General features: G+C 45.6%; 1 protein-coding gene across 11 annotated transcripts in view; it reads right to left on the bottom strand.

Annotated features, from left to right (window-relative positions):
• The window catches only part of TRAK1 (trafficking kinesin protein 1), a 137,556-nt gene that overhangs the window by 35,262 nt on the left and 78,149 nt on the right, over window positions 1–24,145 (bottom strand). For all 11 annotated transcript variants that reach the window (XM_034956185.3, XM_034956186.3, XM_034956187.3 and 8 more), the window contains 4 exons: window positions 14,124–14,200; window positions 6,242–6,358; window positions 2,901–3,001; window positions 1,921–2,029 (listed from right to left, as the gene is read on the bottom strand). In XM_034956185.3, coding sequence (XP_034812076.1) covers window positions 1,921–2,029; window positions 2,901–3,001; window positions 6,242–6,358; window positions 14,124–14,200 — 404 coding nt within the window. The remainder of the gene's footprint in view (window positions 1–1,920; window positions 2,030–2,900; window positions 3,002–6,241; window positions 6,359–14,123; window positions 14,201–24,145) is intronic.

The raw sequence follows: 24,145 nt of genomic DNA, 5'->3' as shown, positions 1-24,145 counted from the left end.
CAAGCTTAGTAAGAACAAGGTCCAACACAAAAGCATTAAAATGCAGAGGCACAAGAGCCACCCCAGGACTCTGGACAACTTGCCCTGGCTGAAAAGGGTGGGATGATAGAGATCTGAAGGCCCAAAGAAGAAGCCCCGAGACCAGGCACAGTGGCTCACACCTATAATCCCAGCACTTTGGGAGGCCGAGATGGGAGGGCTGCTTGAGCCAAGATCACGCCACTGTACTCCAGCGTGGGTGACAGAGCAAGACTCCCATGGAGGGAGGGAGGGAGGGAGGGAGGAGAGAAAGAGGGAGAGAAAGAGACAAAGCAAGCAAGCAAGCAAGAGCCCCAGTTATACAGAAGTGTCTCTGAGCCCTTAGTCCTGGCCCCAGAAAATCATTACACTTCAGAAAATGGATGTGGGGTAGCAGGAATCTGTAGCTGGGATCAGATTCCCTCAGCTAGCTTTGGGTGAGTTGCTGGGCGCCCAGGGCTGGAGCATTTACCTGGGGCAGGTGCTGGAAGAGGTAGCACTGAACTCAGAATAGGGAGCACAGGGCTGTTGCCTTGCCCAGCTACTGGCTGGCAGAGGAAACCTAGGCAGACTTCTTGGTCAATCTGGGTTTACATGACCCATCAGTGAACAAGGTGCTGGAAGAGGTGAGGTCTAACAGAACAAGACGTGCAGAAGAGCATCTTGTCCAGACGGGACATGAAGATCTTACCAAGGTGTGGGCAAGTTCAAGTTGACAGATGGTCTGCACTATTAAGGGGCTCTCAAGAACCCAGGGCCAGCCTAGGACGGCACACAGCTCCAACCTGACACACAGGGGCCTGATAAACAGGGCCGTACTGTACCACACCATACCTCGGCTAGAGAACAGAAACTCACCACTAATTAAGACAAACAGTACTAAATTTGCACGTATCAGTGTTTCTAGAGAGGGGCAGTGGGTGAAGGCGAAAAACAAGGGGCTTAGAGTCACAGACCTGCAAATCCTAGCTTTGTCACTCAATGACCTTGGGTTATCAAAACACCTAGCAGCCTGGGGCCCACCGTTCCAATGAGAATCAAAGTAACCAGCTTTCAGCCCTGTTGTGAACTCTAAAAAAAAATGTGGGCAAAATGCCTGGCACACTGCCTTGCCAATAAAACAAACTCAAAAGCATGAGTCCCCAAGTTGCCTCAGCTCAACCTTTTTGAGTTAATTGTTTAAGAAATATGGCTCTGCCAGGCACGGTGGCTCACGCCTGTAACCCCAGCACTTTGGGAGGCCGAGGCAGGTGGATCACCTGAGGTCAGGAGTTCAAGACCAGCCTGACCAGTATGGTGAAACCTCGTCTCTTACTAAAAATACAAAAATTAGCTGGGCATGGTGGCATGCGCCTGTAGTCCCAGCTACTCAGGAGGCGAAGACAGGAGAATAGCTTGAACCTGGGACGCAAAGGTTGCAGAGCCAAGATTGCACCACTGCACTCCAGCCTGGGTGACATAGCGAGACTCCATCTCAAAAAAAAAGAAAAAAAGAAAAAGAAATATGGCTGTCTCTGAGCACCCATGGACTACTTCCTTGAGCATCTGATCTGTGGCAGCATGAAAACGAGGCTGGGTTTCTCCACAGGTGCTGTGGTCAGAGCTGGAGAACACCATGGGAGACCTCACTGCAGGAGTGACTGTGAAGGAGGGGACCTCCAACTCTTCCCGGTCCACACACCATGTCATTCACCAGGTTTGCCTGCCCCAGCCAGGGAGGCATGTGTTGGGCTGGAAGGCAGTGCCCAGAGCACAGAGGAGGCACGTCTGCCGAGCGCCTGGTACAGCTCTTCACAGACTGCCACCTTTGAGGAGGGCACTTAACCATGGTTGTCCTTGCCAGATAAGGCGAATGGGGCCACCTCCCTTCCAGCAGGGGCAAGAGAAGGGAGGGCACATCACCTCGGATCGAAGTACAACGTTCTCCTCTTCAAGGTCTTTCAGCTTCTTTTGAAGAGAATCCAAATGAAAGTAATTCTGGACTGAGGAGGACGACTCATTCCTCTTCAACCTGGGGGAGAAAGTACGCTCACAACCTAGGGAGACGCATTTCCTCCCACCACCTGGCAAACCATGTGGAGACACAAAGAAGGGCTTGCAGGAAGGACAATGACCCACCAGACCGCTCTCCCAACCCCAGGAAGACAGCGCCCCCAGTGCACAGGCTCACCACCAATTCTGAACCCACATCTCAACCCTTTATCCACAACTTGCCACATCACCTTAGAATTCAGGGGACCAACTCTGTTTAAAGCCTACACAATTCCAGGATGTCTGGGAGTTTATTTAATACTCACAATGCATTTGTAAGTACTCTGTATGTTTTAACTCAATTAATGCTTATAACTCTGTGACCTAAGCTCTACTGTTATCTCCATTTTACAAATGACAAAACAAGTACAGAGGTTAAGTAACCTAGCCAACGGCATGCAGCTAGTTAAGTCCCAGAGCCAAGATCTGCAACCAGCCCACTGGGCTCTAGAGTTCATGCTCCCAACATGAGGATCTGCTGACTCTCAGAGAAGACACCACGCCTTCTGTCCCAAGGACCTGCCACAGCACCTCTGGCTCCAGAACCCTGAATGCTCTCCAACAGCAGAGCCTAACCCATTATCCATTAATGTGCCAGGGCAAATCAATCTAAATGGACAAATTAGCAATAAGACCCAGGAAAAGGAAAACTAAAAACCTGTCCATCCATATCCCGCTAAAATAGTAAAATCAATCTGTTTGAGGCACTTGGAGGTGTTTGGTCCAGAGAAGGCTGAGAGCAGCTGACCTCCATTGCTGCTGAAGGTGACCCTGTCTAGGTGACTCCAAGGACATCAACAGCGGCCAGCCTGTGCTCTGGCCTCCAGAAATAAAGCCCTCTGGTGACTTACGGGGTTGAGCAAACGGACTCGGGCTCACTCTCCTCCGCAGCGCTGGTGTAGAACTGAAGCAGCTCATCCTTCATGGACAGCTCATGCCGGAGCTGAGACACCTGCACAAGCAGAGCGGGCCCATCATTTGCTTCCCAAAAGGTGATACTGTCCCCCCCGACTCACATTCCAACACTTAACACTTAGTGACAATATTTTTCTGAAAATTCACTACTGAAAGTGAAAGCATTTAAACTGATTTCGTGCTATTCAAAAAAAGAGGCTTTCATTTGATCTATTTAAAAGAAACACAATTACTTTTTGGTAGAAAGCTGTCTAAATTCATAATTTTTACTTTGGTACAGGGAGGAGCAGAGAGGGGACTAGAATGATGCTTGGGGGCCGGGCACGGTGGCTGGCACCTGTAAACCCAGCACTTTGGGGGGCCGAGGCAGGCAGATCATCTGAAGTCAGGAGTTCAAGACCAGCCTGACCAACATGGTGAAACCCCGTCTCTACTAAAAATACAAAATTAGCCAAGAGTGGTGGCATGTGCCTGTAATCCCAGCTACTCGGGAGGCTGAGGCAGGAGAATTGCTTGAACACGGGAGGCAGGGGTTGTAGTGAGCCGAGATCACACCACTGCACTCCAGCCTGGGCAACAGAGCAAAACTCCATCTCAAAAAAAAGAAAAAAGAATGATGCTTGTGGGGATGCAACTATTCAGGGGCTTTGGAAATAGCCAGATGATCAGCTGGGCAAATAGCCAGAAAAATTGATCATGTTACTAAATGAAAGAAAAGGCCATTCATTCACTTCTGCCAGAACCAAATCCCAGCTCCAAATAGGGTCCTGGAGATGCCAGCTCTGCACGGGCCAATACAGGCAGCTCACCGACCCTTGCTCTCACACTTGGATGACCACATAGCCCCATTCTGTGATGCACCCTCACAAGGCTCCTGGACAAGACCAGCCAGACCTCGTTCCGTGCTCCATGCTTACTAGATAGGAATTTCACACACAGGAAGAAAAGAGCCAACCATCAGGGAATGGCTACATTGACTTCTGCTGAGATGGCTTTGCAAATCACCCTGATTTGTACTTAAGGTTTTTAAATAAAGTTGGACTGTAGAAGTTTTCATCTGCCCTTTCACTCTGCAGTACTGAAGAATAGGGAACCAGTGCTATAAGAAGAACTGCAGTTACGTTTTAACTCTTTCTTATTTATAATTTGACTTAGGGTCTATGGTTTATTGCAAATTTTCTACAAAACAGAGTGAATTATTACGTCTTCCATGGAGAAGACAATTTTATGTGCATAAAAGTTTTAGCTTCGACACCTAGACTGATAATTTAATAATATGCCAAAGGGAAACATGTCATAGCTTTCAAATTCAAAGCTTTTCCAAGGGGGAAAAAAGGCATTTCCACTCCCAGAGAGCTGGATCCTCTTTGTGCAAGGTGAGGCTTGTCCCAAGCAAGAACAGTATAGTGAAGAAGCTGACGGGTGACCATTTGTGAGTTACTGGCTGGCATGTCCCTCTGCTCAGAAGTGGCTAGGAGGGGGCCAGGCTGACCCAGCATGCTTTCCCACCAGTCACATGAGAGGGAATCCAGGTCGTGACTCTGGGGGCAGGGAATGCAGGAATCACTTTATTTCTCCTAAAATACAACAGCATTCTCCCTTATCAAATCTTAAAGCCCAGGATTAAAACTTTTCTTACATAGTGGCGACTATGCTTCATCATATTAAAACTACTGTTAAACCCAGACAACAATGTACTGGGAATAGCTTTAACAAGGAAAAAGGTTGAATACATCTTAGGAACATGAACAAGGGCATCCACTCCCACTAAGAAAGTTTCTGATAGAAAATAAGGGAGAAGAGGCCAGGCGCAGGGGCTCACACCTGTAATCCCAGCACTTTGGGAGACCATGGCGGGTGGATTGCTTGAGCCCAGGAGTTTGAGACCAGCCTGGACAACATGCTGAAACCCTTCTCTATAAAAAACACAAAAATTAGCCAGGCATGGTGGCACATGTCTGTAGTCCCAGCTACTGAGGAGGCTGAGGTGGGAGGATCGCTTGAATCCAGGAGGTCAAGGCTGCAGTGAGCTGTGATCTCACGACTGCACTCTAGCCTGAGTGACAGAGTGAGACCTTATCTCAAAAAAAAAAAAAAAAAAAAAAGGCTGGGCACAGTGGCTCATGCCTGTAATCCCAGCACTTTGGGAGGCTGAGGCGGGCGGATGACCTGAGGTCAGGAGTTTGAGACCAACCTGGCCAACATGGTGAAACCCCGTCTCTACCAAAAATATTAAAAAATTAGCTGTGTGTGGTGGCGGGCACCTGTAATCCCAGCTACTCGGGAGGCTGAGGCAGGACAATAGCTTGAACTCGGGGGGTGGAAGTTGCAGTGAACTGGGATCGCACCACTGCACTCCAGCCTGAATGACAAGAGCGAAATTCCATCTCAAAAAAAAAAAAAAGAAAGGAAAAAGAAAAGGGGAAAAGAAACAAGGAGAAGTGTTGTCACAGTTAAAATTAACTGTTAGAAGAACAGAGTGATAGAAAAGAAGCTACTAAGTAGGGCCTGGTTCTAAGCTTCTTATTCTTGCCCTAGCAACCCCATCTGACTCCACAGCCGCTCTCCTCTGTCCACACCACGTCCCTTCCAGAAAATCAGCATCATTCCTTCTAAACCTAGATACCCTAAGATAAGCCGAAAAGCTCCATGCCCTTCCTCTCACCATTGATATCCATCAGCCAAGATTGATATCATGGAAATAAGAGGGTTTCTATCATGAAAACAACAGGCTATTTTTGTCTTGTTTTGTTTTACACACACAAAATTATACTACAACGATGAATGTGAGTTGCCACTTTCCTCTGTGTACACGAGCTGGCCTCCTAACAGGGCTCCTTCTCCAGCTGCCCACGCCCAGCCTGACTCAGGAACCCCTGCTCGTTGTCGTGTTAGCCTGGGTGCCCTTCTGCCAAGCATGGAGCATCTTGATCAGCCTGCATGGTTAGAGTCTAGACTCTCTGAGGACAAGGACTGTGGCTGGCCCAACGTGGCACACAGATGTAGGACTGAGTGAGGACCATGCCCGCCCTTAGCCATCCCATCCACATGGCCTGAGGAAAGAAAGGAGACACAAGCAGCAGCAGGAGCTGCAGGAAGGTAGCTTTTAGTCCCCAGGTGAATGTTTCAGAACAGACAGTTCTGGGCTCAGGCCACGGTCGTGCCCTCGGGAGCGTCCTTCCAACTAGGACCCCATTCTGTCATCTCCTTCAGCCATGCCTCCGGCTCCCAGGCCTGTGGCGGGCCCCTCTGGAAGCCTCGGCCTCCAATGTCTTACCTCCTCCCTGATGTGTTCCACCTGCTCCTCCAGCAGCTCGTTCCTCTCGGTTAGGGTCTTGTTCTTCTTCAACAACGACTGGCCGATGCGAGCGGCCAATTCTAAATCCCGCTCTTTCTACAAAAGGAAAGAGGGAGAACAGGGATTCAAAAGACCTGTGTTTCCTGAAGAAGTCAATGGTGCTCAGTGTCAAATGAGGAAAACATAAGCATCTAGAAATAACAAAGGAATTAATAATTCACCATCTGTGTTAGCATTTGATGCCTGTTAAAACAGGCATAACCTCTGCCCACATAGTGTGTGAGAGCTACACAGACATCACACAAGGAAAGGGAGGCCTGAAAATGTAATGAAAACAAATCTTTGTTCCTACAGGAAAGAAAAAAATGCTTCTAAAAACAATTATTTGCAACTGCTTTTGATATTTGTGCAGTCACTTGATAACCTGTCTCTCCACCTGAGGGTTGGGCTATTGTATTGCCAGGGCCCGGCACAGGGAAACAGTAGCTATTTGTTAAGTGAATGAATGAATAAATATAGAAATTCTAAAATGCTCTTACAATGAAGCTAAGAGCTGACACAAGGAGGCAGCCTCTTTAGCACACATTAGGCTGGAATGCATTGAATTCCTTATTTTTGCCTCACGTGAAACAAAAATGTTTAAAGTTACTCTCAAAAACAATTACATGCTTTTTTGTTTTTTTACTTAGAAAAGGCTACTTAGGTTTCATTTAAGAAAAAAACAACTTTCAAAACGGAGACGTTATGCATAAAATCGCCATCCTTCAGAGACAAAAACACTCTTAAGGGCACAGAATTTTCTGTTAGCTGAGCTGATGCCATCAATTAGGCAGAGCCAGTACACAGAGGAAAATTTGGAGTGGCATATAAAGGCAGGCAGGGAAGCCTCTGTGGGAACAAAGACGTCCCCTGATAGTGGACAGACGCCATCAGCAAATGCAGACTTAGCGAGTTGCTACCAGTCAGATTCAACTTGGGTTTTGGCAAGGGGAGGAGAAGTCAGAAAAACTAAATCATTTTAGAAGTATGCTAATTACTCTGTTCATCTGGTTTGAAAGAAAGAATGGAAACATGTCGTCTGGGGTAGGAAAAATGTTGGGGAGGAGTCCTAGGTTCTGATCCAACACCTGCTATTAACTACCCACATGGTCCCAGGCAAACGGCTTTTGCTTCACAGGGATAAAGTACACTACAGATTGACTTTTTTTTTTTTTTTTTTTTTTTTTTTTTGAGACAGAGTCTCACTCTGTCACCCAGGCTGGATACAGTAGCACGATCTCGGCTCACTGTAACCTCCACCTCTCAGGTTCAAGCAATTCTCCTGCCTCAGCCCCTTGGGTAGCTGGGATTACAGGCATGTGCCACCACACCTAGCTAATTTTTGTATTTTTAGTAGAGACAGGGTTTCACCACATTAGCCAGACTGGTCTCAAACTCCTGATCTCAGGTGATTCGCCCTCCTCAACCTCCCAAAATGCTGGGATTACAGGTGTGAGCCACTGCGCCAGGCCAACAGATTCATTTTTCAGGCCACAGGTTTCAAACTCATTAGTGGGTTAAGAAACCATTTCAGTAACAGCAACCGACACTTTGTTTTAACTTAAATACAATGGCACAGAATTGAAAACACCAAAGTGCATTATATGTAATAAGAATATTATTTCATGTTTAAACTGTTGTTTGTCACATATTCACCTATGTGAGTACTGGGTCACAGCCTAAGCTGTGTTTCTTACAGCAGGTACTGGTCACAAATTGAACTGCTCCAGGTGAACTATCTTACTGTAAACTGGGAGAGTATGGGTTCCCTACTTGAACATAGGTTCCCTCAACTGTTAAATGAAGGTAGAGTAAAGGGGCAGGCTAGCTGAGATATTCTGGAAAAACTCTCTAGCTTTATGATTCACTAAGTTTTAGAATAAAGAGAAAAATCAGCTTTTATTTCTAACGTCTTGGATAGCCACCCAATTATTCCATGCAATAGCAGACATCTCCCTTTGCTAACCACAGGAACTTCACTGCATTATGAGCGCAGCACTTGAGGTCAAGTACAGTTTGAGAAGACTGGATTCAACAGCACTTTGGCTCCCTCTTGCAGGATGATGGTCTCTCTCCTCCAGGCCTTCCACAGTCCCCAGACTGGCAATGCTGTCACCACAGTCCCAGAAGCCAGCCAGGTATCACAGTATCAAAAATGAGCTGTAAATAGGCCAGGCACAGTGGCTCTCACCCGTAATCCCGGCACTTTGGGATCACTTGAGGTCAGGAGTTTGAGACCAGCCTGGCCAACATGGCAAAACCTCGTCTCTGCTAAAAATACAAAAATTGGCTGGGTGTGGTGGCGGGAGCCAGTAATCCCAGCGACTTGGGAGGCTGAGGCAGGAGAATCGCTTGAACCCAGGAGGTGGGGCTCACTCACCCCACTGCACTACAGCCTGAGTGTCTGAGAGAGACTCTGTCTCAAAAAAAGAAAAAAAAAAAAAAAGAGAGAGTTGCAAATTCCCCAACTCATTCCCACAATTTGTGCCTCCCCATCATGAACTTGCCTTTCTGGGAACACAGTACATGTGGAGACGGCCCTCTCACGGGGCAAAGGGGACACGGTGAATCTGCCCAGTCAACAGAGATGCTCATCTCTGCACATTTATCCACACTGGTCAGTGTCTACCAAGAAGTTCCCCTGGTCGGGTGCAGTGGCTCATGCCTGTAATCCCAGCACTTTGGAAGGCCAAGGCAGGAGGATCTCCTGAGCACAGGAGTTTAAGACCAGCCTGGGCAACACAGGAGACCCCATCTCAAAATACAAAATTGAAAAAAAAAAAAAGGGTACCTTATTTCATGGCCCTTTGTCATTTCTCAGACTCAACAGCTGTGCTTATTAGGTACCTAGAGGAAAGGATTCAAAGAACTGTGTGAGGGAGACTGCAAAGAATTAAAGTCTCCAGGGGCTGACTCAAAATTAGCACCTAGTCCAAGTGGTTTCAGCTGGATTTGGTTAAAACTGCAATACCAATGTTCACTTCTCTTTGGAAGTATAGTCTCCAAATATCTAACTCAAGTCTACCTAATGTCTCTACTAGAACTAGTTCTCAGACTGAACACTCAGCAGGTGCTTCATCAGTGCTCCTCAGCTCACTACCTGACTACCTGTTCTGCATTGCCTTCATGCATCCAGGCTGCCAAGTTCCAACAAGCACTGATATTTTGCATGCCTTAGCCATATTTTTTGTTTGTTTTTGATATGGAGTCTCGATCTGTCACCCAGGCTGGAGTGCAGTGGCATGATCTCAGCTCACTGCAACCTCCGCTACCTAGGTTCTAGTGATTCTCCTGCCTCAGCCTCCCAAGTAGCTGGGACTACAGGCACACGCCACCTTGCCCAGCTAATTTTTGTATTTTTGGTAGAAATGGCATTTCACCATGTAGGCCAGGCTAGTATCGGACTCCTGACCTCAAGTAATCTGCCCACCTCAGCCTCCCAAAGTGCTGGGATTACAGGCGTGAGCCACTGCGCCCGGCCTTTAGCCGCATTTTGTACGCACATTTCAATGCAAACAAATCAAGCACACAGCATAATAATGAAGATGGCTCAGGCATGGCAAGGGACTGCCAGAGCACCTGAAGGATGCGGAAGGCTTCCAGCACACAAACGGCCAGAAACCAACAGGAATTGGGAGACAGGAAGGGAAAGAGAAACAAGTAAAGCAATGAGCTCAACAATGAAGTCCTTTGTCCTACCTGTCACACCTCAAACCCTGCACCTAAGGGCTGCCTCGCCTCTTCTTGCCCCACTAAGGACAAACACTTCCCTGGTCTATACCAGAAATGTAATCTTTAGAGTAATTTTAAAGAACACTCTCTGCCAGAAGAAAAAGCAAGAAGTCACAGCAAATGTGTATAAAAAATACTTAGAATAAGATCTAGTATCTGATAGCACAATAGGGTGGTTACAATTAACAATAATTTATTGCACATTGAAAAATACCTACAAGTATAATTGGAATGTTTGTAACACAAAGGAATGATACATGCTTGAAGTGATGATATCCCTTTCTTTCTCCACCCTCCACCTTTTTTTTCTTTTTCTTTTTTTTTTGAGACAGGTCTCACTCTATCGCCTAGGCTGGAGTGCAGTGGCGCAATTACAGCTCACCATAGCCTCAAACTCCTGGGATCAAGCAACCCTCCCACTTCACTTTCTGAGTAGCTAGGACCACAGGCATGCACCACCATGCCTACCTAATTTTTGGAATGCAGGTTTGGGCAAAGTTTTCCTCTTCTTCAGTTACAGCGTCTAACTTTTTGTAGAGACAGGGTCTCACTATGCTACCCAGGCTGGTCTCAAACTTCTGGCCTCAAGCAATCCTCCCACCTCAGCCTCCCAAAGTGTCTGGATTACAGGTGTGAGCCACGTTGCTCAGCCTGATACCCTATTTACCCTGATGTGATTATTATGCAGCATATGCCTTTATCAAAGTATCTCATGTACCCCATAAATATATATACCTACTATGTACTTAAAAATTTGAAAATAAAAAGTTACATTAAAAATATTTATAGACAAAATGAAAATTTAAACAGAAACGTTATTGTAGTGTCTCTAGTTTTTTCTCTTTAATTTTACTGAGGCGACAAGCTGGTTGGGTTTTTCTTTGAGAATTACAAGAATGAAAAAAACCTCCCATTTCTCTAGCCAAAATATGATTAATGTTTACTTCTAAAAACAAGAAAACAGGTTGGGTGTGGCAGCTTATGTCTGTAATTCCAACACTTTGGGAGCCCAAGGTGGGAGAATCAGGAGTTTGAGAAGGCCAGGAGTTTAAGACCAGCCTGGGCAACATAGTGAGACCCCATCCTTACCAAAAAAAAGGATAAAAACAAGAAAACAGCTAGAAGATGGCCACTGGATTAAACTACAATGAGAAAAGGAGACCACAAACAAGTAATCTAGGCCCTTGGAAATAAGCTATTAAAAGAACTAGTTCCTTTATTCCCCCAAGAAATGAGGCAAGGTAGAGCTCATTCTAACTGCCTGCTCCCTCTCCTCACTATGCTTTCAAAGCATAGACTTAAAAAAGACTGTAACTTGAGTCTCAGCCCCTTTTTACCAATGAACTCTTGCACTGACTGACACACCCACTAGAGATTCCAAACAGCCTGCCGCCTACACTTAGCAACTGACTCATCTCATTCACCAATTTCAGGATAAAAAGCATGACTAAGGGGCCAGTGGAATCACCCTCTCTGTAACCGAGGAGGAGGCAAGCTCTGCCCAAAGGTGCATTCCAGACAGCAGCAAGCCCAGGTGAGCCACAGCATCCTCTTCCCCTTAAAACCAGAAGCGAACTCTCCACACTGGTGGAAGGCTGTGCTTTGGGATCCTGTGCAAATCCCCCACTTGCCTGCCTGTGGCAGGCATGGAAACCATAGCAAGAGAACAGAAGAAACAGAGCCAAAGCCCAGGAAAAGCACCGCGCAGTGCAACAGCCACATGACTGGGACAGTTAGACTTTAACCAGGACACCCTCCTAGTTCCAAGGAAAGGCAGTAACTCAGGCATGAATCTTATCAGGACAGGAACAGAATGGCATTAGACATGGAACACAAAGACACAAACAGACGCTGTTGCCATGAAGACCCTTTAAAAATAAAACAGGCTGGGTACGGTGAATCCCAGCACTTTGGGAGGCCAAGGTGAGAGAATTTTTTAATTTAAAAATGTGAGAGATTCAAATAAACAGTGGCTGTAGTTTGCTTCTAATTTTGTTTTGCTTTGTTTTATTTTTTGAGACAGAGTCTCGCTCTGGTGCCCAGGCGGAGTGCAGTGGCATGATCTCGGTGCACTGCAATCTCCACCTCCAGAGCTCAAGCGATCCTCCTACCTCAGCCTCCCGAGTAGCTGGGATTACAGGCACAGGCCACCATGCCTGGCTAATTTTTGTATTTTTTGTAGACACAGGGTTTGGCCATGTTGGCAAGGCTGGTCTCAAACTCCTGTGCTCAAGTGATCCACCTGTCTTGGCCTCCCAAAGTGCTGGGACTTATAGGCATAAGACACTGCACCAGGCCAGGAGGACTGTTTGAGCCTCAGAGTTTAAGATCAGCCTGGGCGATATAAGGAGATCCCACCTCTACAAAAAATAAAAAATAAATTGTTCATCCAGCTGGATGAACAAAACAAACAGGACTGTGGGGTGACTCCTACGCCTGGGGCTCAGCAACGGCACAGACTACCTGGGGATGGGGTTGGGGCCAGCTTCAAAGGTCCCCGGCAGGCCCTGCAGCACAAGACTGAGAAGCAGGAAAGAACCAACGCAGTTAAATGCCATAGAGGGCCAAGGGTGGGAGAGCAGGAGCCATGTCCCCAGTGACAGTGAAGGTTCAGGACAGTGAAGAGGAGGGTTCAGGACCGTGAGCAATGGGTGGCCTTGACTACACAGCGAGGAGCCTTACAGAAAGGGTGAGCGGGTCACAGAGGGCATGGACAGTGGCAGCTGCAAGGAAGAGTAAAGCAGAGAGAAGCTACAATCTCACTGCTGAGGCCCCAAGAGCTTGAGTGGTGGCCTTGGAATAAAAATAAAGGTACAGATTAGGACCCCTCTCAGAAGACTCAATGACCCGAACAGACGGTGATGAGCGGGCGCCGGAAGCACTTTGTAAGATCTGGAGAGCACTGCTGGGGAAAACAGATGCAGCAGAAAGGGGTCAGTGATTAACCATTTTCAAAAGTTGGTGGTGCCAACCAAGGCAGCCTGCCACGTGGCTAACACCAAAGACAGCTGCAACTGGAGTGACACCCGAAGGCTGAAGGTCGGTGCCCCAAAAGAGCGCCCTTGACACCCTGTCACATAGCCAAAAACCCTGACATCACTTCTGGAGAGCTGATGAGTTTGTGACTTCCCCACCTCAGAGGATCAAACAGTAGTGGATGGCAGGACCAGGAAGAGAATGCTGGATGTGCAGCGGTAGAGACACGGGAACACAAAAACAGTGAAAGAATGCCACACACTCCAGAAAAACCTCTGGGAAACGAGTCTGGCCCAGTTTCTGTCTGAGCTTCAACCCTGACCTCCCACTGGCTGAAAACAATAACAATGATTTCTGTGTCCTCCACATCATAGTCACACGCCCCAAAATCATTCCAGATTCCAGATCAGAAGCAAGGGTCTAGAAGGCAGCACCTGTCCATTTAAGGCCTGATTCAGTGAAGGGGGCAGTGTATTAATGATGGAGACTTACTCAACAAATACTAAGAACCCACCATGTTCTGGCCTGTTCCAGGCATGCACATACACATATTATACTCATCTGTTTCTAGAGACCTTCATAATACTTAATTCTCAATTGCAACAGAATACCGAGAAATTCAGAAAACTACAGTCTCTAAAATACAGGCAGCTCACCTAATCTTAAGCAACTTTCTTAAATTTTTCTTGCCATGCTTATTTTGCTTATTTCCATGCTGACACTGCATAATATTCCACTAGCCTAAGTAAAAACTTAAATACATTAGGAAGACACAGATATGATATATTTTTCTGACATTTTTTGGATGCACTTAAAATATATCATTAGTCAATGTTTCAGGATTTTTTACACTTACAACTGGATATTCTAACAAGTATTTAAACACACCACATTTGGTGCCATTAATATATTCCTTTAAAATATCTGCACACAATTACAGCTATAAAGGCCTACATAGCTACTAGTTCAAAAAGTAAAGCCATTAAATTATACCTCGAAAGAGACCAATTTCCAAGATTCCTCACTGAAACAGGCGATAAGGCATGCTTTAATCAGTATCCATGAAAACCAGTCAATTATAAACAACTCTTTTGCCTTCCCCTGGAGCACTTACCTCCTCAAGAAGCCGAGTGACAGCATCTATGTCATTATATGTCTTAGTCATCTGGCCAACTCTTTCAGCACATAAAACTGTAAGAAATAAAAATGACAATGAGACTCCCAATGTCACAAACCTGCCAAACAAATGACTCATCTAAAAAAGTGCCCCTAATGTTGTGCCTGCACATTAGACACAGAGGGTCACTGGCTCGCTGGGTTCAACCCGCAATGTACTCACCACCACCAGAATTCACTTCCCAGTTCCAACGACCGGAGGATGAGTCTGGGGGTAGGGGGACTCGTAACCCCTGTGAAACCTTGACATTGTGTGTCTGTGTGTGTGAGCATGTGCTGAGGGTGAAGCAATGGAGTGGAAGGGGGTCTGGCCTCACAGATATTCACCAAACTGAAGTAGGTGGGGTGGGGGCCAGCAGCACAGCCACCCATGTGTGAATGATCAGAAAGGCCTGTAGAATTTAGACTCCACTAACCATACAGACCCAACCATATGAACAGACTGGGATCCTTCAGAAAGCAGCTGTTGGCATAATTATTAAACAATAGTTTTAAACTAATAATTTCATAATGGCATAGCCCCCTCCTCCTCAAGTGGCCTACATTCTAAGGTTATGCAACCAGCTCCATACCATGAAAACTAGGTTGTTATTTTTTAAATATACATTAAAAAGACTACTATGATTGCACACACACACGCACAGAGTAATATTTCATTACATGTACAATTTACTGTGGTCATACAAGGCTGCACAAAAGCACTTTAGGACTATGGGTCTTTGTTCTTCTTCCGTTAGAGAAATGGGTTGTGAAACAAAAGAAGGCTTTTGTCTGCTAAAGATACATCAGGGTTGTTTTATTTTAAATCAGTGACAAGGAACTGATTCGCCGCTCAACAAACACCAAGAAGGTAGCATAAGTTTTATTCTATGGGGGGAGGAGTGAATATAAATGGATTTATGGCCAGCCAACGTGCAAACTTTTTTGAAACCTGTCACTTTGGGACTAAATAAATAACTTCTTAGTAATGCTTTGTAACTAAGACTTCAGTGAATAATTCTGTTAAGAGTCAAAGCTTTCCTAATGACCCACATTCAGTAACAGCCCGTGCGACACATTTGGGAATTGAAGTGTATTACTAAGTCAAACTCAGCAGCATTACAAATGGCAAACAGCAACTGGAATTCAATAGGTCTCTGAATATTTTATTAAATGCAAGTAGAGATCATCCTAGTAAATTAGCTCAGAGAAATCGGATCTGTTGGAATGATTTTCTAACTTAGGGAGGAGACCTGAAATCTGGTTCTAAATCTGAAACCCTACCAAGACAGTGCCACCAGAGCCAGCAGACAAGACCACTCCACCCAACACTTTCATGAGATCCCTCCTGTCCAAGCGGGAGGGAAATATGCTGCCTCAGACAGAGCTGCCAGGGAGGGAGAAGCAAGGGAGATTTATAAGGGTAGCTTTAAACCAGGATCTAATTTGATGTAGATGAAGTCCAGCTCAAATTGCTCTAGATAGTCCATCAGCTCGAGGTCACACAAGTGCTTAAGTGAAGACTCCTATGCTACCAACCCGAGTTAGTTTTCTTCACGCACAGCTGTGATGGTCGGCAGGCGTGCAGATACAAACCCTGGGGCCCCCCAGCCAGCACGCCAAAGCATCTGCAGCACCCTTTATACACCAGGTAACAGACCACAGCAACTATGTGGTCTCTGTGTTTAAATTTGTGTTGTCACTCGAGGGCCTGCTTATCCCTACTCACCGGCGCCCACTCTCCTCAAAAAACTGAGTCCTCTGCCTTCCTGGAAAAAAAGAAAACTGGGCTACCTTTTAACTAACCTGGCTCTATTATCTGTACAAGAAGATTCAGAGCTGCTATTTCTCTAACACTATATTATTTAGAGGTAACACTCAAATTTTTAAGGCTAAGTTTTTGAATTAAGGTAACTGTAATTATTCAGATAGTCAGTCATGTGTAGATAACCACAAGCAGACAGAAGAAGTAACACAGAGGGGGCCGGGTGAGGTGGCTAATGGCTGTTATCCCAGCACTTTGCGAGGCCAAGGCAGATGAACCACTTGAGGTTAGAAATTCGAGACTAGCCTGGGCAACATGGCAAAACCCTGTCTCCACTAAAAAAAAAAATTTTGTATATATATAAAATTTTATATATATTTTTGTATATATATAATTTTGTATATATATAAAAATTTTGTGTATATATATATATATATATATATATATATATATACACACACACACACAAATTAGCCAGGTGTTGTGGCACACACCTGTAGTCCCAGCTACTCGGGAGGCTGAGGCAGGAGAATCACTTGAACCCGGGAGGCAGAAGTCGTGCCACTGCACTCCAGCCTGTGCAGCAGGGCAAGACTCCATCTTGAAGAAATAATATAGAGGGATCCTGTATACCCTTTATCCAGTTCCCCCAATGGTAACATTCTCCAAGATCATAATATCCCAACCAGGATATCAGCACTGATACAATCCATAACTTTTCCTCAGAGTTCCCATTTTACTTGCACTTATTTGTGTGCACGTGTGTATTAAGCTCTATGTAATTTTATTACCTGTGTTGGTTCATGTATCTACCACTTACAAGGACCCCTTGTGTTGCTATTTTATAAAGCTTTAAAATATTTTAAAAATTGAACCCAATAAAATGCACACCTGTCTCTACTAAAAACACAAAAATTAGCCAGCCGTGGTGGCAGATGCCTGTAATCCTAACTTGGGAGGCTGAGGCAGGAGAATTGCTTGGACCCGGGAGGTGGAGGTTGCAGTGAGCTGACCTTTACTAAGCACAGTGACCATGGCCAGGCACCATTCATAACCCTCTATATGGATTATTTTATGTAATCTTCAGAGCAATACTATAAGGGGTAAGCACTTATATTAACACCGTTTTACAACAGAAAACTAAGGCCCAGAGAGGCTGAATAACTCACCCAATGTCACACAGCTAGCAGGTGGTAAATGTCAAAATAACAGACTCTCGGTAGAGGTAGCAGCTAACACTGATGGTGCCCCTATCATGTCAAGGGATTTAACATGCTTTCTCAATTAATCTTCACAACAACCCTGCAGGGTAGTCGCGATGACTACTCCACAGATAAGAAAACTGAGGCTCTGAGACATTAAGAATCTGGATGTTAAGGACCCCACTGAGGTCACAGAGAATGAGGCTGCATTGCAGAGACTGCACTGAGGCCAGTCTGGCTCCTGCACTAAAACGGAAGACCATAAAGGACACAGAGCAAGGCACAAACCATCGATGTGTAGGAAGTGTGTAAACAGAGCGAGCAGCATTTGGGCCTAGGGGAAAGAAAGAACCCTGACCTTGGGTTCAGAGGCTTAGGTTTTCTCAGGAGACTCTATCCAAGCCAAGGGGCTCTGAGCAGCCACCAACTAACTTCTAGGTTTTAGATTTCCTGTTCCAAGAAATAAGGAAGCAGGAGTGAGACCAATGAAGGTGAAAAAATAATAAACCATGCCTTCAGACAGCATAAACACAGGTTATGCTTTTCAAATACCAACTTCCTAGGCACTAAATCTTCAATCAACCGTGGTCAAGTTTCTCTCTCTATAAGAATGTATTTCAAAGAGAAGTTCCATTTCTGACCCAAGGAGTGCTACCAAATAAATCTACTTCCACCCAAAAGATGTTTCAAAAAAGAAAGGAAAGAAAAGCAAAATAAAGGAGCCACCATAAACCTCTACAATAATTTTTTTTTCTTTTGTTAGAGACAGAGTCTCGCTCTGTCGCCCAGGCTGGAGTACAATGGCGCAATCTTGGCTCACTGCAACCTACGCCTCCCTGGTTCAAGCAATTCTCCCACCTCAGCCTCCCGAGTAGCTGGGATTACAGGTGCCTGCTACTATGCCCAGCTAATTAGTGTATTTTTAGTAGAGACGGGGTTTCACCAGGTTGGCCAGGCTGGTCTCGAACTCCTGACCTCAGGTGATCCACCTGCCTCGGCCTCCCAAAGTGCTGGCATTACAGGCATGAGCCACCGTGCTCAGTCTCTACGATAATTTAATATAAGAAAATTATGGTCCATCTCCTAGAAAAAGAAGTTAAATGCAACTTGCTGCCTACCCATCATAGTAAAATACACACGCCTCACCTCTGACTAACACCAAACAACCATTACCACGCACCAAGCTCTGCACTGAACAAGGCAGGACACCTGCCCTCCTGGGGCACACAGAAAACAGGGCAGCCTGGGGGATGGGGCTCAGGGGGTTCGAAGCCTGACAAGTCGCTTTAAGAAGGGTGGAATTAAATGGAAAACCACTAGAGAGTTTTTGAAGGGGGGTTATGCAATAAGGTTTATATTTCAGAAGCATTTTGGCTCCAGTGTGCAGCAATGGGGGAGGGGGTGCAAGGCAATTTAGATTGACAAGCATCGAGGCTGTTGGATTAATGCAAGGAAATTGTAGGTGGCAAGAAGTGGGCTCTTATCCTGAGATTTAAGAACTAAAACTGAGTAGGAGGTAAATCAAAAAGCACTGATCAGGGCTTCTCACTGGGACAACAAGGACAAGAGTGATGTCCCCTTTCGAGATGGGCATGAGATGGAAAGTCAGAGGCAAGATGCAGTGCCCCCAAGAAACCACTGGCACTGGGACAGTAGTTGATGTCACTGTGTAATAATGTGCCAGGCAGAGGGCTGCCCACAACCCACAGTGGCAGGAGATCTGCCTGACAGAAACACCCTCCTAGGAGCTGGAGAAGGGAGATTTTTGGTTTGGGAGAATCCACTTTGAGATAAGAGGAGAATGAAGTCCTTCTTCTTGGGATGGCAGGTAAAGTAAGGAATTACGAAGCCAAATTCAAACGAGGAGCCCTGAGCTGGCTGATCAGAGGGAGGGAGACATATGATTGGGCTGTCACAGCTAATGGTGACAGAGAGGGGGGATGGAGGTGGAGTGAACTCCATGGAGTGCCTTAGTCTGAAAACAAGTAAAGCAGCCTTTATGCTAAATTAAACCATGCTCAAAACGATTTTAAGAATAAATGTTGGCACCCATCTTCCAGCATCCAGGAGATGCCAGCCAAAAAACCCCAAAAATACGGTGTGCAGGCCCAGAAGAGAACAGAAACATGCCCCTGCCTGATGCCAAGGAGACCTGGCCAGTGGGAAGCTCAGGAGTGAGTGGAATTGAAGACCCCGAGGAAAACCCCCTGGGAAGAAAACAAAGGTGGTGTGGCATTGGGGTTTCTATCTTGACACTGTCCAGGGCTTCCAAATGAGCCAGGAGAAGTGGGAAGGAGCAGAGCTCAGGGAGTGGTGGGGCTGGAGCAAAAGATCTAAGACCCAGGCAGAAGGCAGAACCTAGAGGCCTAACCCGAGGGGTGGGTGGGGAGAATCTCTACAGTTCCATCACAGCAACCTGCCCTCCCCAAGGGACCCTGTGTCTCTGTGGTGTGTGTCAAATTAACAAGCTTGATAAAAGCTTTCTTGACATTTTGGTCTTATCAGTCTTCTTTAAGAAAATATAGTTAGAAAACCTCACTTCCCATTCATGTATTTCGGAGGAAAAGATTCTCATAACGTTGTTAGAACGAATAACTCTCATCACTACTTAACCTAATTCTGGTAACATTCCTCCCATTGATGTCAGCTCTACATATCTCTGGCATGAATAAATGAATATTTTACACACACATGTACATATGTGTGTACATATAAAAAGAAAAACCTCCCAAACCCTCAAGAAGACACTTATAACTCAAATACCAAGTAGCAACGAGTAGAAAAGATATTCAGGGCCAGGCGCGGTGGCTCACGCCTGTAATCCCAGCACTTTGGGAGGCCGAGGCAGGCGGATCATGAGGTCAGGAGATCAAGACCACGGTGAAATCCCGTCTCTACTAAAAATACAAAAAAAAAAAATTAGCAGGGTGTGGTGGCAGGCACCTGTAGTCCCAGCTACAGGGGAGGCTGAGGCAGGAGAATGGTGTGAACCCAGGAGGCAGAGCTTGCAGTAAGCCAAGATCATGCCACTGCACTCCAGCCTGGGCGACAGAGCGAGACTCTGTCTCAAAAAAAAAGAAAAAAAAAAGATATTCAAGACTGCCTGATATATTTGCATTTGGGGCTGTTTGCATTCTGCCTTACATATAGGTCATTTCTTTAATTAAAACAGTGTTTCCCAAAGTTTTATCAAGAAACTGAGCTCCACCCTCCCCTCAATAATTTTTCCTCCTATCTTCTACACCTTAGCATCAGTGTTTTTAAAAGTCAATTTTCTATAATTTTCATTATAAAAACTGCAAAGGGATTGAATAAACATTCAAAGTAGACGCGTACCCCTAGCAATTCTGATATACCCAGTTGAAACAGAGCTGGTACTTAGGTGCCAAAGAAAAGAATGGTCCACAAACCAGTTGATTACCTCTCGCTTTTGATAGCAGCAGCAGTTGTCAGGATGAAAAAGCAATACTACATCTGGCCCCTGATGCCCCAGGAAGTAAACTTAATAAGCACTTACTGTCTGCACTGTTCACAGGGGCAGGGGTCAGAGGTTCAGAACCTGGGAGCCAACCTGGGGTCCCAGAACCTGGGAACTAAAAAGCTTTCCATAAAATTCTAAATGAGTCACCAGTCATCCAAGTTTCCAGGCATTACAAAATAGATGTCCTTTAAAGGTTTGTTAAAAGCTTGTAGCTTTTGAACTTAATTAGTCCCTGCTCTGCTTAATAATCTTCCCCAGCTCTTCTACTTCCTACAAGTAGCAGCCTCAACACACAGGACATACAGGGACCATCCCTACCTGGCCCAGCCCAACCCTCCCGCCTCCTCCTCTGCCACCCAAGCTCACTCTTACTCTTCACCATAGCTCCTCCACACCCAGTGACGCCACTCTCAGATGTCTGGCCTCGCACTTGTGTGCCTGCCATTTCCTTCTCGTATGGACTGTCTTTCTCTCACTTCTCCATCTGGATATTTCCTGCTCTTCCCACAGGCCAAAAAGAAGGTGCCTCCCTGTAGCTGACACCCTATCCAAGTGTCAGCTCTTCTGCCCACTTTTGTAAAATCTGTAGTTTTTACAGTCTGCCCAGACACCTAGACCAGGCTGATTTGGCAAAGCACTTTTGATCAGGGGAACATCTTCAAATGGCTGTTGTGACTCAGCTTACAGCAGCAATGCCCACTTATCTCTGCCAGATACAGTGCTGAGAGTAACTTATACTTTTATCTCCACTTTTTTTTTTTTTTTTTGAGATGGAGTTTTGCTCTTGTTGCTCAGGCTGGAGTGCAACGGCGCGATCTCAGCTCACTGCAACCTCTGCCTCCCAGGTTCAAGCGATTCTCCTGCCTCAGCCTCCCTAGTAGCTGTATCGCCACATTTTATATGACAGGGAAACTGAGGCTCTGAGAAGTCAGGTGAATTGCCTAAGGTCACGAAGACTTTTTAAAGTCTCCTAAGTATCTACTCAAGATAAATGGAACCATATATGCACACACAAACATAAACATATGTATATAAGCATTCATAGCAGCATCATTCATTATAGCCAAAAAAGTCCATCAACTGGTGAATGAATAAACACAGTAGGTATGTCCATACAATGGAATATTGAGTCATAAAAAGGAATGAAGTTCATGCATGCTATAGCATGAACCCCAAAATCCTTATGCTCAGAGAAAAAAAACACACAAAAATACCACATATTGTATGATTCCATTCATATAATGTATAAGAAAAGGAAGATTATAGAGATAGATAGATCACTTTAAAAAAGAAAGAAAGAAAATAGATCACTTTGCTGGGCACCATGGCTCATGCCTGTAATCCCAGCACTTTGGGAGGCCAAGGTGGGTAGATCACCTGACGTCAGGAGTTCAAGACCAGCGTGGCCAACATGGTGAAACCTCATCTCTACTAAAAATACAAAAATTAGCCGGGCATGGTGGCACATGCCTTTAATCGCAGCTACTTGGGAGGCTGACGCAGGAGAATCGCTTGAACCTGGGAGGCACAGGTTGCAGTGAGCTGAGATCCTGCCACTGCACTCCAGCCTGGGTGACAGAGTGAGACTCCATCTCAAAAAATAACAACAATTTTTAAAAAGTAGATCACTTGAGCCCAGGAGTTTGAGACCAGCCTGGACAATACAGCAAAACCCCATCTCTACAAAAAATAAAAACATTAGCCAGATGTGGTGGCATGCCTATAGTCCTAGCTACCCAGGAGGCTGAGGTGGGTGAGCCCAGGAGGTGGAGGTTGCAGTGAGCCAAGATTGTGCCACTGCACTCCAGCCTAGGTAACAGAGTGAAGACTCTGTCTCAAAAAAAAGAAAGCAGATTAGTGGTTGCCTAGGATCAGAAGTGGGAAATGGGAGCTAACTGTAAACAAGCACAAAGGATCTTTGCTGGGGGGATGCAAAGTTCTAAAACTGAATTATGGTGATGGTTGCACAACTCAGTGAATTTAACGAAAATCTTTGAATTGTCTAGTTAAAATGGGTGATATTTAAGTTACCAAATAAATAACACTCAAGCAAGCATCCCCGAACCATGCCATATTCCAGCCACTTCCCTGTTACATGACAATGTAAAAACATTATTGTATTGTCTCAACCCTTGACTTGGACTTCCTTGGGTCCACAATGATGTTATCACATAGCAAAATTGTTTAGAAATGGCAAATCACCCACTAAGAAACTAGCACTGATAAACAGCACATAAAGGTACTAATCTGCCCCACTTAGACTAGACTATTTTAAAATTAGAAAATTGTTATTAAATAAAATTTAGTCAGATCGCAGAAATAATTTCATGATACAGCCATAACTGAGAAGAATTTGACTTTGAACTCTTTTCCTAGGCATAAACCTCTTCTATCTTCTCCCAAGTTATAGCCACCTCCTTGAAGGCTTGGCCAAGTCTCTCACTTGCCTGTTGACCCTCAGTAATTTAGACTTGACCAAATAGTCCTAGTGAATTAACTACTAAGCCCTAAGACACACATTACTTGGTTTTTTTGTTGTTGTTGCTGTTGTTTTTGAGATGGAGTGTCGCTGTGACGCCCAGGCTGGAGTGCAGTGGCGTGATCTCAGCTCACTGTAAGCTCTGCCTCACGGGTTCATGCCATTCTCCTGCCTCAGCCTCCCGAGTAGCTGAGACCACAGGTGCCCACCACCACGCCCAGCTAATTTTTTGTATTTTTAGTAGAGACAGGGTTTCACCATGTTAGCCAGGATGGTCTCGATCTCCTGACCTCGTGATCCACCCGCCTCAGCCTCCCAAAGTGCTGGGATTACAGGTGTGAGCCACCATGCCTGGCCCATTACTTGGTTTTAAAAACAAAACAAAATGTAGCTATTTTGATGAAGACTTTGAAGTGGCCACTGGAACAGGGTGAGGGCCCACAGTACTTGGTAATAAAAAACAATGCTCATTTCTCAGCAATTACAATAAAAAGAAAGAACAATTTCTTTTTATTCTTATCTCAGTGTCCTCGTGTCAAAAATGGTTACAGCAGGGCAGGCAGAACAAACCCAGCAAATGCTTACAAATGTCCCTTCCCACCTGGGCTGTTTAGGTCACATGAAGGCAGCTGAGTCTTTCTCATTTTGGGCCAGACACAGTTGACACTCAAAAAGCAAAACAAAACTCTGTTCTACTTGCAAAGAAGAGCTCATTTCTAACTGACACCCCAGAGAGGGGTAAAAACAAAGCCCGGGTGCACAGTGCATGCCCTCAAGATGAGCATGAGTCCTGGTGAGTCTATCCCGGCCACAAGTCATCTGAACGCCAGACAGGCCTGAGGGGGCATGATAAGCCAGCGCCTCTTACTTGGGAGGAGCAGTAGCAGTCTGCCCATTTGCTTCTGGCCTAGGACTACAGCCACTTAATTGATGCCATCCTTTTAATGCATCTGTCTTAGCAACTCCCCATCTCCTTGTTCTTTGTGTCACTTTGTTTTTGCAGGCAGCCTTGTGGCCGGAACAGTAGTGGGGGCAGAGACCGACCCAGAGCCGT

This window comes from Pan paniscus, chromosome 2, assembly GCF_029289425.2.
Source record: "Pan paniscus chromosome 2, NHGRI_mPanPan1-v2.0_pri, whole genome shotgun sequence".
In the NCBI taxonomy this organism is placed as follows: Eukaryota; Metazoa; Chordata; class Mammalia; order Primates; family Hominidae; genus Pan; species Pan paniscus.
This window is presented reverse-complemented; position numbering and strand designations above follow the sequence as displayed.